This window comes from Engystomops pustulosus, chromosome 5 (assembly GCF_040894005.1).
Source record: "Engystomops pustulosus chromosome 5, aEngPut4.maternal, whole genome shotgun sequence".
In the NCBI taxonomy this organism is placed as follows: Eukaryota; Metazoa; Chordata; class Amphibia; order Anura; family Leptodactylidae; genus Engystomops; species Engystomops pustulosus.
In genome coordinates, this window is record NC_092415.1 from 33,078,487 (window position 1) to 33,095,702 (window position 17,216).

General features: G+C 42.5%; 1 protein-coding gene and 1 long non-coding RNA gene across 2 annotated transcripts; both read left to right on the forward strand.

The window, feature by feature from the left end:
• The first annotated feature begins 10,891 nt into the window (after positions 1 to 10,891).
• On the forward strand, positions 10,892 to 11,427 carry LOC140133971 (uncharacterized). Its single transcript, XR_011855995.1, has 2 exons — positions 10,892 to 11,118; positions 11,382 to 11,427. It is a non-coding gene; the product is annotated as an uncharacterized lncRNA (long non-coding RNA).
• A 202-nt stretch (positions 11,428 to 11,629) lies between these two features.
• LOC140134103 (uncharacterized) lies at positions 11,630 to 16,767 on the forward strand. The gene is made up of 2 exons (XM_072154735.1): positions 11,630 to 16,458; positions 16,722 to 16,767. The coding sequence occupies exon 1, from the start codon at positions 11,630 to 11,632 to the stop codon at positions 16,202 to 16,204; it is 4,575 nt and encodes a 1,524-aa protein (XP_072010836.1). The 3' UTR covers positions 16,205 to 16,458; positions 16,722 to 16,767.
• Positions 16,768 to 17,216: the final 449 nt, after the last annotated feature.

The following is a 17,216-nucleotide window of genomic DNA, read 5'->3' on the forward strand; positions in this document are numbered from 1 at the left end:
AGCCCTTTCACCCTCATGGATTCCTTATGTACAGCCTTATGTGGGCCCCCCCAAGAGCCCTGGGCCCCAGAACTTGCCCAGGTATGCCCAGTGCTGGCGCCGGCCCTGATCATTGTCATAGGCTCCTGATTTACTAATTAGGCTCTCTACTTTCAAGTAGGTGGTGCCAGGTTGTCTGTTCCAGCCCTGGACCAGCTATGCTCCTAGTTACTCAGGAACAACCGGAATCAATGGATGGAAAGGGTTGGAGATGAAAAAACAAAAAATATATCCTTTTCAATAGTACTTAACTAAAATCTTAAATGAAAACCCCCATATTTTATTGCAGATGCGTATTCCGCAAGAAAAAAATACATGAATTAAATCTACAATTAAAGTTATTTTCATTGTCGCAGAAAATCAGAATAAGTAAAAAAAAAAATGTTTAAACATCTTGGGAAATACACAAAAAATATGTGACAAATATTTATTTGATTTGTCAAATCAATGTATTTTTTCAGGTAAAATACGAAACTGGAATAAAATATGGGGATTCCCATTCCTTTTTGTGGCACGTGCAGTTTTGCAACTTTTTTTGCACCTAAGACAGTCTCCCCTAAAAGTTTGCCATGACCTAGTTTTCTGCAGTGTTATCACCTGATGACTTTTTATAAAAAATTGCATAAAAACCCCCAAAAAGTCACAAATCCATACCTGCTTTTGCCAGGTTTAAGAAAGCTGTTTGCAATTTATGGTGTTTTTATTTTTTATTTTTTTGCAATTTTTGATCAAAATCCACTAAAGATCATAAAGGATCATATCAACCATCAGGATCCAGGGTTGTAAACCAAGCACACTTACATACTGATGTGTACCCCCTTCCCTGGCAGGAGCTTCCCTATTTTAGTGTCAGGCTTGAGGGTTGTGGATCCTCTGGACCACTGAAGACGATGACACAAGCCACTACCTGGGACCGGAGTCTAAGTGGTACTTGGTTTAATCAGAGCATGCTGCAAAGCGGGTTGGACAAGCTTCGGCATGGTACCACCAGGTCGTTCCGTGACTTGTCTGCAGTGGCGGCCAAGGTTGAGGTACAGAAACAGCAGACAAACTCGAGGTCACAGTCCAGGCACAAGGTCAGGGCAGGTGGGAGGGATGCGACGTCAGAGTCCAATCCGGAGTTAGCAACAGGAGGTCCAAGCAGATGTGTATGGGAACACAGCAAACAGGACATCAGCACGGAGGAACACTGGTACACAGGAACAGCAGCACGGGGGAACACTGGTACACAGGAACAGCAGCACGGGGGAACACTGGTACACAGGAACAGCAGCACGGGGGAACACTGGTACACAGGAACAGCAGCACGGGGGAACACTGGTACACAGGAACAGCAGCACGGGGGAACACTGGTACACAGGAACAGCAGCACGGAGGAACACTGGTAAACAGGAAAACGGTGGCACTCAAGTAGAAACAGGAACACGGAGGGGCACTGGAATGCAGGAGACACCGGAATGCAGGAAAATTGCAATAGAGCTTTCTCTCAGGCTGTGAGGCACAAAGATCCGGTAGGGTGTGATGGGAGAGGCAGGTTTAAATAGCCTTATGGGAAAATGGCCAGCGCCCATTAATGGTGCGCTGTCCCTTTAAATTTTCTGAGGCTGCCGGAGTGAGGCCGGGACTCGGGAGTGGGGACAGGTATGTGGTGCTGGCACTGCTTCGGTGGGGAGGGAGCGGCACTGGTGAGCCCGCGACCCGCGATATGGGTCGCGAGACCACCTGTGACATTTAGCTTCTTATGCCCTGGTTTGTACAAAAAAAAGACTATAACTTATTGTAAATTAGTCTGAGGGTCTCCAAGCTCTATAGGTGTTAAAGGAGCCTGGAGCCCCTCAGAAGAGCAGATGCTGCCAGCTGGGGCATTCACCAGCATGTGAGTGTGCTTGGTTTACAATTCTTCATCCTGGTGGTAGATTGCCTTTAACTGAGATGAGTTAAAAAGGTAGAACTCAAAAGACAAATCTGAACAGCTTCCTGTTCTGCTCTTTCTGTAGCTAATCTGTATGGATCTATCGGTATCCCATAAATATCTTATCGTAGAACAGGTCATCAATCATTTTGGACTCGAAAAAACAAAAACTTTAAGCCATAGTTCACATCTCTATCGCTGTCTGAACTGACTTGTGATACCTATTTTTGCATTTAAAGATATATAAATATATGCTTGAGAAAGACTCCTTGTGAGCTGAAACATCGCACATGGAATAAAGACACCCCTTCTTTTTTTACACTATTTTGGAGTGCTGCCTGTTCCTGAAGTATATATATATATATGTGTGTGTGTAGTATGTATACATACAAATTCACAGAAGAAATGCCGTTACACAACAGTTCTTCATCCAGTAACATAATGGAAACCACAACAGAAGCCCAATGGCCCATATTATAGGTAAGTCTTTTTAGCGATGTTGGGGTCTGTTTTATAGGTTATTTAGATTGTTCAGCTCCTCTGCCTTACAACAAACCCAAATAGAAACTACGGAGAAGTAGAAAGTTGCAGATTGTACATTGCATTGCTGTATCACACTATTCTCCATTCTGTAATCGCTGAGGCCATTGACTGGCGGCAACACTTGCCGGCACTAGATCCCTAGGTGGAAAAGTAGGCAAGGGAATGGAAGGATGTAAAGTGCTATTCACTTTTTGTACTTGCCCCCATTTGTCATATCCTGTTGTTTTCCAATATAACTGGAAGATTCCTTTAAATGCAGCTCATCCTCTGATCACGGCAGGCCTTCCTACTTACAAGCAGATAATACAACTCGGAGGGAGGAAACTTGAGAGCCAGGTGAGAACTGAGAAAAACCCTTCACGGCTAATATTAAATTTTTTATATGTTCTTTATTGTATCCTTTATAAAACAGAAGCAGAAGCCTTATAAAACTGCAGGGTTTCATTCACCAGGCGCAGTCTGAATGAGCCGCACAAAGATCCCGTGATTGATAGTGATACGCACAGTTGGTCAGTAATGCTGATAGCGAGTGTTTACTATAGGAAGTTAATTGTACAATTTCTTATTAACAACCAATCAGCTCATTACCATGAAACCTTCCACTTTCCAGGAAAAGCCCCTTCCCATTATCTGTACAATATTCCTGTTCTCTTTAATGACCCGTGTACTGAGACTAATGTGCTGCAACCCTATATAGCGCACACAGCAACAACACGAAAATAATGAAACAGGTAACATAGAGGCACCAATATTACCTGATCCTCATATTCTTACAATTCATGATTTCCCCAAATAATTATATATTTTAGACCTAATTTCTATCTAATGAATCAAAAGGGGCAACATCTTAACAAGAATGTTGCTGCGACACTGATGCAGAAACATGTCTTGTTTAATCCCTGATCCAAGTGGAAAAAACTATTTCCTTTAAGCTGCAGTAACATCTAACCTATTATTCTTAGACTTCCTCATTGCACATCTGAAAAATACATAACTAGTAGTGCTTTCCAGTCAGACCATGTAATATTCTCTGCTGCACTCTTCGATGACCCGAGGGTTCGGTCCGGTTGTGCTCTGCCAATAAACGCAGGAAATCCTAGTAATAGAATTTAAGCATCAGATTATTTCACAGTTAACATGGTTTCATCCACTATAAATGACATTAAATTTCCCCTATCTGTTGGCCTCCACTTAAAATTCCTTCTTTCTGTAACCCCCCAATTTATGTTCCAATTCTGTAGCCCTACGTAACACTTCCCTTTTGGAAATTCCCACATCTTATTTCCCTTTTCTGCACCCAATCCTTATTCTGGTTCCCACTCTTGCCATATTGAATTAAAAAGTAAAATCAGATACTCACCTTTCTCTGTTCCCCTGCAGCAGTCCTCCTCTTCTCTGACATTTTGTTACGTGTCTCTGAAGCCAGCAAGCACAATTATGTCATCACTGCTGCTCTAACAAAAACTTATAGGAAATCTACCATCAAAAACAAGCATGATAAAACAGGGACATTTACTCATAGATCCAGACGGGCTCTGGAGGCTTTACCAAACCCCTCCAGTGCTGTAGCTTTACAGGCTGTTATAATGTCTCACCCTTCAGATATGCTCCCTCAGCAGTTCCTCTTGCTATTATACCTTCTTTTATTGTTTGCTCCTTACTTGCCACATTTTTGCCACATTTTACCATTAAAATCCATCAGGATGACATTTACTCATTGACCCGGCACAGTGATATTTGTTATCCATGGCCTCCTTGCTTCTAAAATCAACTTTTACAATTATGCTAATTAACCAGAACATCTGTGGATTCTTTACCAAAGCCCCTCCCTCCCACTGTGTGAATTATAGCATAATAGCGATTATAGCATATCGCAGAGGGAGGGGGGAAATGCTGAGGGAGCCGGAGACAGTGTAATAGCCTATGAAGCTACAGCACATAGGTAGGTTCTCTGCTAACATCCCCTGGAGATCTTCAGGCCTGTTAGCATTATTTTGAAAGATGATTTTAGAAGGAAGGAGGCCATGGATAACAAATATAAGTAGATTACCACAGTCACGGTACCTGGATCTATGGGTAAGTGTCCCTGGTTAATTATGCAGGCTTTTGATTGTACTGTAGGTTTCCTTTTGAAAAAAATTGGAAACTTATATCACATGAATAAAATTGAGATTGTACTGGAACTCATGAGGGGTTTTGTGTAATAACTTAGCTACTGTATTACCAGTACACAAAGCCCTAAAAAAAATAGTTACAACCTTTCGCCTCTGTTTTCCGAAAAATGCTGAAGATGCCTTGGAAATCCTATTGCTAATTGTTGCATCCGCTATTCAGCTGCCTGTGAGTCATTGTGAGAGCAGGGAATGAGCAGGACTGGAACAATCTTTACATGATTGTACTTGTGATTTGATTGATTTTTATCTTTTGCATTACTGCACTTACTGTAGTTGTGTGACTCACAATGGCCCTTCAAGCTGCGTTCTCGCTGCCATCGTTCTCGGAAATAGCTCAATACTTTAATTACTTCTTAGAACTAAAAGTTTCAAAATTTGTGATTATAAAAATTCACGCCTAGTCCTTTATTTTCTTGCATTTAGAACATTCAGAAATCCTCAGCCCAGTGTCTTCAGTGTGAGATGTGTGTACCATAGATTCTGAGTAGTCATTTTAAGTTCCCCATTTTCTATAATCCTTTAATTATACATAATTTAAGTAATTTTTATTTTGATAAATGTGTATTATCAAGTATAAGCCAAAGCACCAAATTTTAACACAAAAAAATAGGAAAACTTATCAGCTCTAGTATAAGCCTAGGGTGGGAAATGCATTGGTTGGAGCGTCCCCTCAATAATGAAATGCCCATCAGCCCCCCCCCCCCCCCCTCACTAATGAAATGCCCATCAGCCTCCCCCACTAGCGAAAAGCCCTGCAGCCTCCCCCCACTCATTCAATGCTCTGCAACCTCCCCTCACTAATGAAATGCCCATCAGCCCCCCCTCACTAATGAAATGCCCATCAGCCCCCCCTCACTAATGAAATGCCCATCAGCCCCCCCCCCTCACTAATGAAATGCCCATCAGCCTCCCCTCACTAATGAAATGCCCATCAGCCTCCCCTCACTAATGAAAGGCCCATCAGCCTCCACCTAACTAATGAAATACCCTGCATCCTCCCACTGAGTACTTACCTCCGGTATAGACATGCGTTCTGCCTGCGCACACAGTATGATGTCATCATGTGTCAGGGGCCTAGAGGAGCTGGAACTGACCAAATGCAGAAGGTGGCAGAAAAATCCCAGGCAGAATGGAAGCTTTATACTTGGTTAACACAATTACGACTGCGCACGGACTAGACAATGGGTTGTGCAGTTCCCTAGTCTGCAGTGAGTTTTTTTGGTGAGTAGGTGATGACTAAGGGAACACAATGGGGCACATTTACTTACAAAGTCCCTGGAGTTCACTAAAAGTGCATTGTCCGTCTCCAATGCTGGGTGCGGCGATTCACTAAGATCGTACGGCAGATATCATGAATGTGTCACTTCCCGGCACTGGTCCGACAGAGTTCACCATCTTTTTTGTGGTGCTCCTTTAACATAGGACGCGAGACACAATTTGAAAGTTAAATCAGTCCGTCCGTCGGTACGCCCCCTAATTCATGTCGCTTAGAAGCCAGTGCGGCTGCGCCACAAAAGGGTCGCGTGCGGCACAATAGCAGCGCAGACACTTGAAGCGCAGCGCAGCCATGAAGAATGCGCACAGTCCAACAAAAGTACAGCGTACGCCCCTTAGTAAATGTGCCCTAATTTGTTCAAGTTGCAGAAGTGGTGTATTATTGACGGTGCGATCAGGGTTTGGTCAGTGAAAAACTGACATTTTTCATCAGAGTGCAATCAGTTTCATTGCGCTTTTTAATGCATTTTCAATGCAATTTCAATGCGTTTTTCATGCGCAGATAATGCACGTGAAAAGGACTCAGGACTGAGCTCTATCTTTTCTATGGCAATTGATGCGTGAAAAACGTATTGCACTTGCGTGTCTTAGAGTGCAATGCGTTTTTGATACATCTCTATAGACTTGTATGGTGCGTTTTTTTCCCGCACGTGACTTGCAAAATAAAACATGTCGAGATTTAAACGTGAGTTAAAAAAATGCGCGTGTGTGTGTGAAAAAAATGCAAGTCTAAAAAAGCCCATTGATTACAATGGGTCAGAGTGCAATGCAAGTTCTGTGCATGCGCAGGACACGCGCGTGAAAAACGTAAGTGTGGAAGGGGCCTAAGAGGAGCTGCTGGATCTGATCATACCCAGTACAGCCCTGCCTAATACATCTGCCCCCACAGGGGGTTGTTTATTCCTGTACCTGTGGTTCCAATTATAGTGGAAGACTATATGACATATGGCATCATGGGGGACATATGAAGTTGAAAACACCGAAAGTACTAATATATACATATATAGGCAGTCCCTGGGTTACATACAAGATAGGGTCTGTAGGTTTGTTCTTAAGTTGAATTTGTATGTAAGTCGAAACTGTATATTTTATCATTGTAATCCCAGCTAGAACTCTTTTGGTCTCTGTGACAATTGGATTTTAACCCCTTCACGCTCCGCGGCGGATATATCCGCCACGGAGCGCAGTGACTTAGCGCTCAGTGGCGGATATATCCGCCACGGCGCTTATGCCGGCTCGGCTCTGGATCAGAGCCGAACCGGCATCGGGAAACACGGGGTGCCGGCTGTAACTAATAGCCGGCACCCCAGTGTAACACCCGCGATCGGAGTTGTCTCCGATCGCGGGTGCTTAACCCTTTAGATGCCGCGGTCAGCGCGACCGCGGCATCTAACAAGTATCTGGGGTGTCTTTCCCCCACGATCGGCCCCCCCGAACCGTTTTCGGGGGGCGCCGATCGTTGCTATAGTAACTCTGGGGTCCGATCTGGACCCCAGAGTTACTAGCAAGAATTGCCAGTAAGATGGCGTCTGTGACGTCATCTTACTGGCAAAGTGCCAGCCTATGCAAGTGCATAGGCTGACACTGATAATACTCTGCAATACATGAGTATTGCAGAATATTATCATGAACAAGCAATCAGATGATTGCTTGTTCATATCCCATGGTATAAAAGTAAAAAAGTAAAAAAAAAAGTTATTCAATAAAAAAATAAAGTCATAAATCACTAAAAATGCCCCAAACCCCCAAAACATATAAAGAGACATATAACTCAAAAAAAAAGTCTAAATCATAACACAAACCCCACATATATAGTATCACCGCGTCCGTAACAACCCGTAGAATAAAAGTAAATCATTATTGAACCCCCACGATAAACGCCGTAAAAAAAAACTGTTATAAACCCTCCAAAAATTATGATTTTTACCTATTCAATCCCACAAAAAATGCTATAAAATGCGACCAAAAAACCATATGTACTCAGACATGATACTGGTGCAAAGTACAACATGTCCCGCAAAAAACAAGCCATCAACCAGCTCCGTAGCCAAAAATGTAACAAAGTTATGCCACTTGGAAGATGGCAATACAAAAATTATAGATTTTTCCCCACATTAGGGTTTTGTTTGACAAATTTAGTAAAACGTAAGAAAATATATTCATGTCTGGTATCCCCGTAATCGTATCAACCCATAGAATAAAGATAACATGATTATTAGTCTATACGGTGAACACCAAAAAAAAAAAAGTCAAAAATCCAGTACAGAATTGATGCTTTTCTACTCCTGCCCTCAAAAAAAGTTCCTAAATTTTCAACAATAGGTGATACCAACCCCAAAATGGTAACAATGGAAAAAGCATCTCATCCCGCAAAAAAAATGCCGTCACATGGCCCCAATAACAAAAAAGCGAAAATTTTATAGCCTTCAAAAGGGGCCAATGAGGAAACTAAAATCCTGGCAGCTGCAGCGCCCTCCTTCCCTTCTGCGCCTTGCTGTGCGCCCATAAAACAAGTCACAGCCACATGTGGGGGGTCTTTGTACTCAGGAGAAATTGCAGAACAAATTGTATGGAGAGTTTTCTCTTTTTATATTTTGGAAATGTGTAAATTTTAGTGCTAAATGAACGTATAAGGGAACAGTATGACCATTCTAAATTTCACCTCCATTTTGATTCAATTACTATGAAGATCTCAAGGGGTTAACAATCTTCGTAAAAGCTGTTTCTGATAGCTTGAGGGGTGCAGATTTGAAAATGGGTAGATTATATAGGGGGTTTTGATGCTAAATATGTAAAATTTCATTCAAAACTGTATTTATCCCCAAAATAGTCAATTCTGAAAATCCGGAAAAGCGATATTCTATTTGTAAGCCGCGTGACATCAAAATAAATTATCCAGACATTTCAGAAATTATGAAAATGTAAAGTAGACAAATGGGAAATGTTATTCAGCAACTTATTTAGGTGGTAAATCTATCTGCCTGAAAACGCAATGATTTAGAATTTCGAAAATGGCAAATTTTTCAAAAAATTTATCATATTTTCATTTTTTTGTAAATAAACGCAAAACTTATCTGCCAGAATTTACCACTAAAATGAAGTACAACATGTGGGGAAAAAACAATCTCAGAATCGTTTTGATAAGTAACAGTGTTCAAAAGTTATAACCATATAAAGCGAAGCAAGTCAGAATCCAAAAAATCGGGCTGAGCCTTAAGCTGTAAAATGGCTGCGTCCTTAAGGGGTTAAAAATGTTGGATTGTCATAAGAACCAGGATGAACACTAAAGCTTCATTACAGATGCCTGTGATAACTGTTATAGCTGATTATTGTAGCCTAGGACTAAAGCACAATAAATAACCAACATCCAGAGGTCCGTTTGTAACTAGGGGTCGTATGTAAGTCGAGTGTTCTGAAGTAGGGGACTGCCTGTATTTATAAATACTCTCTATTTATTGAAAAAATTCCCTCTTCCGCACTAACTTCACCTCATTTACCCGATATTATATATGAAAACTACAATCATACAATTTTATGGACAGGAATGGTAGCTGATGACTAGAGATGAGTGGATCCAAACTTTAGGTTCAGCATCCTTCGTTCGACAGCTCAGCCTTAAGTGGACATGTTGCTTGACGTGCGGCTGAGCAGCAAATCAGGCAGCTTTATGCACCTATCAAATATGCATGGCTGTGATTGGCCAGGTGTGTCCACCAGGTATCCAACTAGCCAATCACAGCCATGCCTAGTTGCTAAGAGCATAGAGATGCCTGATTCGATGGTCTGCAGCCTATCAAGCTCTGTTTGGCGGAGCTGCTGAATGGAGGGCGCAGAAACCAAAGTTTGGGTCCACTCATCTCTACTGAAAAGGTAAATCCATGCAATTTCCATGCTAGGTAATATGCAAGCTCCTCCCATAGCATCCTAAAGACTTGCTTTTATATCTGTTCTGAAAACAGATTTTTCCATCTTTTTCACAAATACAGCTAGTGACAGGTTTCCATAGAGCCCTAGTAACTAACTGACACCCTTCTTTTAGCTAAAAATTGTTCCCCTCAGATTCCCAAATATTTAACTTTATAATTTTATCTGGTATCCAAGGATGTCTATAGCGAGTTGAGGTGGGCGTGGCTTCCTCGGTCCGAATCCAGAAGCTCCTCCTCATGCTTTCTCTGCATGCATCAGTAATGTCATGTGACCAGAGTGAGGTCATCACAGGTCCTTTAGCCTCCTAACATTAGCAAACTGTACACCAAGCATATATGTCAGGAAATCACAGCATATGTCATGAAATCACAGCAGCCTGCATGGAGAGGAGTAGAAGTCCATGCAGGGATGCTGTAATTTTTTATGCGGCCGTATATGTGCATGGGAAACAGTTTGCTAATGTTAAGCAGTTAAAGGACCTGTCATGATGTCACCCTGGTCACATCACATGACATTAGACCCCCCCCCCCCCCCCCACAACATTCGCTCTATAGTTCCCTAGATCCCAGGAAAGTTTATAACTCTGATTTTTGGGTATGTGAGGGAAACAATTTTTAGCAACTTACCCCATAACTATCATGTGGATCCACGTTAATACTCCTCAGATGCTGTTTATTGGTTGCTCATTTTAACCCAATTACTTGCAATTTTCTCATCAGAAGTCCAAATAATAATTGTATTTTTCCAAAAATGACTTTTATAAAAAAAACAAAGCATGTATTAGGTGAAAGCTGATTCCTGTAACCCCTGTGTTGCATTTCTAGCATCCTTTGCTGTGTCACATGACCTTGATGTTCTTGGTTCCTGGTCCTCTGACTAACCCTTTATACAACAGTAATTGTACTACATGAGTCGTCACTTATCTTGCTTGTCATCGTGTATCGATGCCGTATGATGTTCTCGTTTTGCACGGGTTGTTTCCCAATCAATACTTCCCGCGTAATAAGCTGTGCTGCCCACTGGCAAATGTTATGCAGGTTAAATGATGTTCTTAATTTGTCCATTATGTAACAGATGTTTGTTTGCAGGCGCCATCTAATGGCCAAAGTTAATAACTACTTACATTCTGTTTTCCCCACCCACTAGCAGATACAAAGGATTGTGGGTAGGAGAAGGGCAGTTCCCTTCATGTCTACACAGAGAGAAGACCTATATTCAACCATCTTAACCCTTGTTGTAGTATAGCCGGTAAGGAGACTGTCTATAGGAATCTCTAGCTACTAGCAGTTATAGGACCACTATGTATAAAGTCTCTTATATGATGTAATGTATAGATCTGTAATTGCACTGTAATTGCACAGATAGGCCCAACCTCATGGTCCGCCATGTTTGGTCCCAGACTGTATATGTATCAGCTTGTTTCTTGTTATATGCTAATGTAATGTATGTAACATGCTCCTGTTATATTATTGTACTATTCTAATAGATTGTACATTCCTGTTTTTCTTCAGTTTCACCCTAATCCTACATCAGTTTAATAAAGCTACGGACTTTCAACCAGTCTCATTTGTTGAACTGTAGGAAGGCGTTTAACTGCCTGTCGAGCTCCGCATAGACCCCGGGGGTACGTGAAGTGGGGGCAGGACAGTGAAACGGCTGCTGGAAACAAGCGGGAAAGATTTAGACTACACAGAGGTCTGCTACTGTCTACGCAGTCACCTGCAAACAGGCAACACAGCAATCTCTAACCGGTCAAAGCATGTCACAAAGCCAAGTGTCTTCTATCAAGACAAGATCACGGGCCAGTTCCTCAAAAGCATCTACCACTAGCAATGCAGCCGCCATCGCCCGCGCAAAAGCGGAAGCAGCGAGGACACGGGCTACCTTTGCTGAACAAGAGATGCAGTTGAAATTACAACAAGCCTCCTTAGAAGCAGAGAGGGCACGACAACAGGCTTCCTTAGAAGCAGAACAGGCTTCTCTAGACTTAGAAAGAGCACGCCTGGAAGCAACACTCGAGAAGCTGACAATTGAGAGGGAAGCCGCAGCTGCCATGGCGGAAGCAGAAGTCTTAGAGGCAGCCGCGTTCTCTCACAGCGAGCCCAGCAGACACAGTAGCATGCCTGATCTGGAACAAGAACCCCAGGATACACTAAAACGCACTTCAGAATATGTCCTTCAACATCCTGCATGTAGTCCTCAGACTAAACATGAAACAAAGGTTACCAACTGCGAGTCAAGTCCAAGGCATCATATTTTATGTCAAGAAGCGGACCTCAGGCCACAGTTCTGCAAGCAAGAGAATGACACAGCTCAAGTCAACTTCCCTGCCTACCAGAGAACCCAAGCTTCACCCCAGCATCCAGGAAGTTACTACACTCCCAGACAGTGTGGCACTGTGAAACCCAAAGAAGAGACTTCTGACAGGTATGGCTACACATCACACTCTCACCAAGGCAACCATTTGCCAACCTGTCTCAGCACAAACCAAGCCACAATAGACTTTGCTAAGTTCTTTGCTCGACGTGAGCTTGTCACCAAAGGACTTGTAAAGTTCAATGATCGCCCTGAGAACTATAGGGCTTGGCGATCCTCATTCCAGAGTCTTATAAGAGACTTAGACTTGTCTTCTAGGGAAGAGCTAGATCTACTGGTGAAATGGCTTGGAGATGAATCTGCTGAGCATGCTAAGAGGATCAGAGCCATTAACATAAACTATCCAGAAACAGGCTTAAAGATGATATGGGATAGACTCGATGAGTGTTATGGCTCAGCAGAGGTTATAGAAAATTCATTATTCAAAAGAATTGATGACTTCCCTAGAATAGCTAGCAAGGGCTACCAAAAACTTAGGGAACTAAGTGATCTGTTAACTGAACTACAGGTTGCCAAAGCAGAAGGAGATTTAAAGGGACTTGCATTTCTTGACACAGCCAGAGGTGTCAACCCTATAGTGCAAAAACTTCCTCACAACCTACAAGAGAAGTGGGTCAATCATGGTTTTAAGTACAAGGAAATCCATGATGTACAGTTTCCACCCTTCAGTGTATTTGTGGAATTTATTACTCAGCAGGCAAAAATCAGAAATGATCCCAGTTTCGATTTTACTCTATCCTGTGCCACTCCATCTGGTCTTAAACAACATAAAACTCCGGTAGCAGTTCACAAAACTAATGTTTCTTCTAAAAGTAATTCTGACAGGCCTTCAAGCTCCTCTCACCAGGATGGAAGATCCATGGACCCAAGTAAGCAGTGTCCCCTGCACAAGAAGCCACATTCCCTACTGAAATGCAGAGGCTTCAGAGAGAAGTCCATGGAGGACCGCAAAGCTTTCCTCAGGGACAACAAAATCTGCTACAAGTGCTGCTTAGCAACATCACACTTCGCAAAGGACTGTAAGGTCAGTGTTAAATGTACAGAATGTGACAGCACAGATCACAACTCAGCTTTACACCCTGGGCCACCACCCTGGGCCTTGTCTCATATAGAAAGTGGCCAGGAACAAGGTGGAGAGGAGGGAAATACTGAAACAGAGACACCAGATGTTACTTCTCAATGCACTGAGGTCTGCAAAGGACTTGTAGGTGGCAGGTCCTGCTCAAAAATCTGTCTTGTCAGAGTTTACCCAACGGGCTGCAAAGACAAAGCCTTCAAAGTATATGCCATTCTTGATGACCAAAGTAATAAATCTCTGGCTAGATCTACTTTCTTTGACATTTTCAACATTAAGGGACCCAGCTCTCCCTACTCCCTAAAGACTTGTGCAGGCACTGTTGAGACGGCGGGGAGAAGAGCTACTGGGTACACAATAGAGTCTATAGATGGTCGCACCTGCCTGACTCTACCAACCATAATCGAGTGTAACCAGATCCCTGATAACAGGTCTGAAATCCCTACACCAGATGTTGCAAAACACCAACCCCATTTGAAGCATATAGCTCATCTCATACCCAAGTTAGATCCTCAAGCTCAGATAATTCTGCTCCTTGGAAGAGATATCTTGCAAGTTCACAAGCCTAGACATCAAATTAATGGTCCTCACAATGCTCCATTTGCCCAGAAACTTGACCTAGGGTGGGTGATTGTAGGTGATGTTTGTATAGGTGGTGTGCACAGACCCACTTCGGTGAACAACATGCTTACCAGCACATTAGAGAATGGACGCCCTTCTCTCTTTCAACCATGTTACAGTAACATCTTCATAAAAGAGCTTCCACACAGCATTCCTCTACCCTGTCATATCACTAGCAACCTTTGTGACAACCATACTTGTACTAGTGACCATGACCACTTAGGATGCACAGTCTTCCAGAGAACAAAGGAAGACAATCAACTGGCAATGTCCTTTGAGGATAGACTGTTCTTAGAAATAATGGAGCAAGGAATAGTTAAAGATGAATCAAATAGTTGGATAGCACCTCTTCCCTTCAGACCCAAAAGGCAGTGTTTGCCTAACAATCGAGAACAAGTTTGTAAACGCTTTGCTTCCCTTAGAAGGAATCTTCAGAAAAAGCCTGATATGAAAGACCACTTCTTTAAATTTATGGAAAGAGTGTTTGAGAACTCCCATGCAGAGATAGCTCCAACCTTAAAGGATTCAGAGGAATGCTGGTATCTACCTATATTTGGAGTTTACCACCCAAAGAAACCAGGACAGATAAGAGTAGTATTCGACTCTAGTGCCAAATTTGAGGGTGTTTCCTTAAATGATGTCCTACTGCCAGGTCCAGACCTCAACAACCGACTCCTTGGAGTGCTTCTCAGATTTCGCAGAGACACTGTTGCATTTATGGCTGACATCCAACAAATGTTCCACTGCTTTCTTGTTAAAGAGGAACACCGAAATTTCCTTAGGTTCTTTTGGTTCAAGGACAACAACCCCTTGGAAGAACCCATCGAGTATCGCATGCGTGTGCACATCTTTGGTAACAGCCCTTCCCCATCAGTGGCTATATATGGACTTAAACATTCAGCCAGGGAGGGTGAAAAAGAATATGGTTCAGATGTTACACAGTTTGTCAAAAAGGACTTTTATGTGGATGACTGTTTAAAATCGCTACCTACAAATGAGTCTGCAATCAGTCTTCTTAAGAGAGCTCAAGAAATGCTTGCTAATTCAAACCTGAGACTCCATAAAATTGCCTCCAACAGCAAAAAATTGATGGAAGCATTTCCCTCTCATGATTACAGCAATGACTTAAAGGACTTAAGTACTGACACTTTTCCAATGCAACGTAGTCTTGGACTGCTCTGGGACTTAAAGTCTGACACCTTTACCTTCCAAGTCAGCGAGGAAGAGAAACCCTTTACTCGGAGAGGAGTACTATCTGCTATAAACAGCTTGTATGATCCTTTAGGGTTTGCAGCTCCTGTTACCATCCAAGGTAAAGCAATACTTAGAGATTTGACTCATGATGCCTCTGACTGGGATGAACAACTTCCCAATGAAAAGAAAGCACTGTGGGTAGAGTGGAAGGATTCTCTAACAAATCTCTCTCATCTACATGTTGCACGCTCATATGCCCCTGTGCCATCTACAGAGGTTCAGCTACAAAGACTTTATGTGTTTTCTGATGCTTCTATCAAAGCCATTGCTGCTGTGGCCTATCTTAAAACAGTAGACATTAAAGGACAATGTCATATAGGATTCGTCATGGGCAAAGCAAAACTTGCACCACTCCCTGAGCACACTATACCGAGACTAGAACTTTGTGCTGCAGTATTAGCAGTTGAGCTTGCTGAGATGATCGCAACAGAGATGCATTTGGAGATCAAAGATGCTGTGTTTTACACAGACAGCAAGGTAGTCTTGGGATATATCTACAACGAAAGCCGACGCTTCTACGTGTATGTCAACAACAGGGTTCTACGAATCAGGAGGTCAACTTTGCCAAAACAGTGGAATTTTGTTCCTACTGATCAAAATCCTGCAGACCAAGCAACTAGATCTGTTGCTGCCAACCGCCTTAAAGACACTACATGGTTTACAGGTCCTGCCTTTCTATACAGCTCAGAACACGGCACTACGGATCTTAAAACATTTGAACTTGTGGATGCTGACAAGGATGCAGAAATCCGTCCCAAGGTATCGACACTACACACAGTGACTTCAGACAATTACCTTAAGTCTCACCGATTCAGCAGGTTCTCAACCTGGAAATCACTTGTTCGTGCCATCACTTTCTTAACCCACATAGCTCGTTCTTTCAAAAATACCAAGCTTGCTAATGTTAAGGAGTGTAAAGGCTGGCACCTCTGCAAAATGTTCTTCAGACCAGTAACTGAACTAATGTTATTGCTGTCATCTGAGGACTCTTATGGTGGCATCGTTTGACGCCAGGCGGGGAGTGTGCTGCCCACTGGCAAATGTTATGCAGGTTAAATGATGTTCTTAATTTGTCCATTATGTAACAGATGTTTGTTTGCAGGCGCCATCTAATGGCCAAAGTTAATAACTACTTACATTCTGTTTTCCCCACCCACTAGCAGATACAAAGGATTGTGGGTAGGAGAAGGGCAGTTCCCTTCATGTCTACACAGAGAGAAGACCTATATTCAACCATCTTAACCCTTGTTGTAGTATAGCCGGTAAGGAGACTGTCTATAGGAATCTCTAGCTACTAGCAGTTATAGGACCACTATGTATAAAGTCTCTTATATGATGTAATGTATAGATCTGTAATTGCACTGTAATTGCACAGATAGGCCCAACCTCATGGTCCGCCATGTTTGGTCCCAGACTGTATATGTATCAGCTTGTTTCTTGTTATATGCTAATGTAATGTATGTAACATGCTCCTGTTATATTATTGTACTATTCTAATAGATTGTACATTCCTGTTTTTCTTCAGTTTCACCCTAATCCTACATCAGTTTAATAAAGCTACGGACTTTCAACCAGTCTCATTTGTTGAACTGTAGGAAGGCGTTTAACTGCCTGTCGAGCTCCGCATAGACCCCGGGGGTACGTGAAGTGGGGGCAGGACATAAGCTCATAAACTGTTGTTGCTGGAAAGGCTTGGGATGTCATCGGGTCACATTTCTCTGCCCCTGATCATTCTCTATTGGAGGTTTTACCTTAACAATTTGTTGGAGAAAGAGGTAGTCCTGTCATAAAGTGATGTCATATAAGAAGGGCCAGCCTGAATTTTGGGATTCCCAGGACCCCCACCAGTCCCGAGAATGATAAAATGGACCCACAATAAAGTGATGAAAATTGCAGTGTATTTTTTTTTTACTATCCAAGACTAGAAAACCCTCTTGATTTCTGACATCAGTCAGCCCTGACTTTATTAATAATGGATCTACAGCCGGCAAACTTCAGAATTGTTGGTTTAAGAACAATT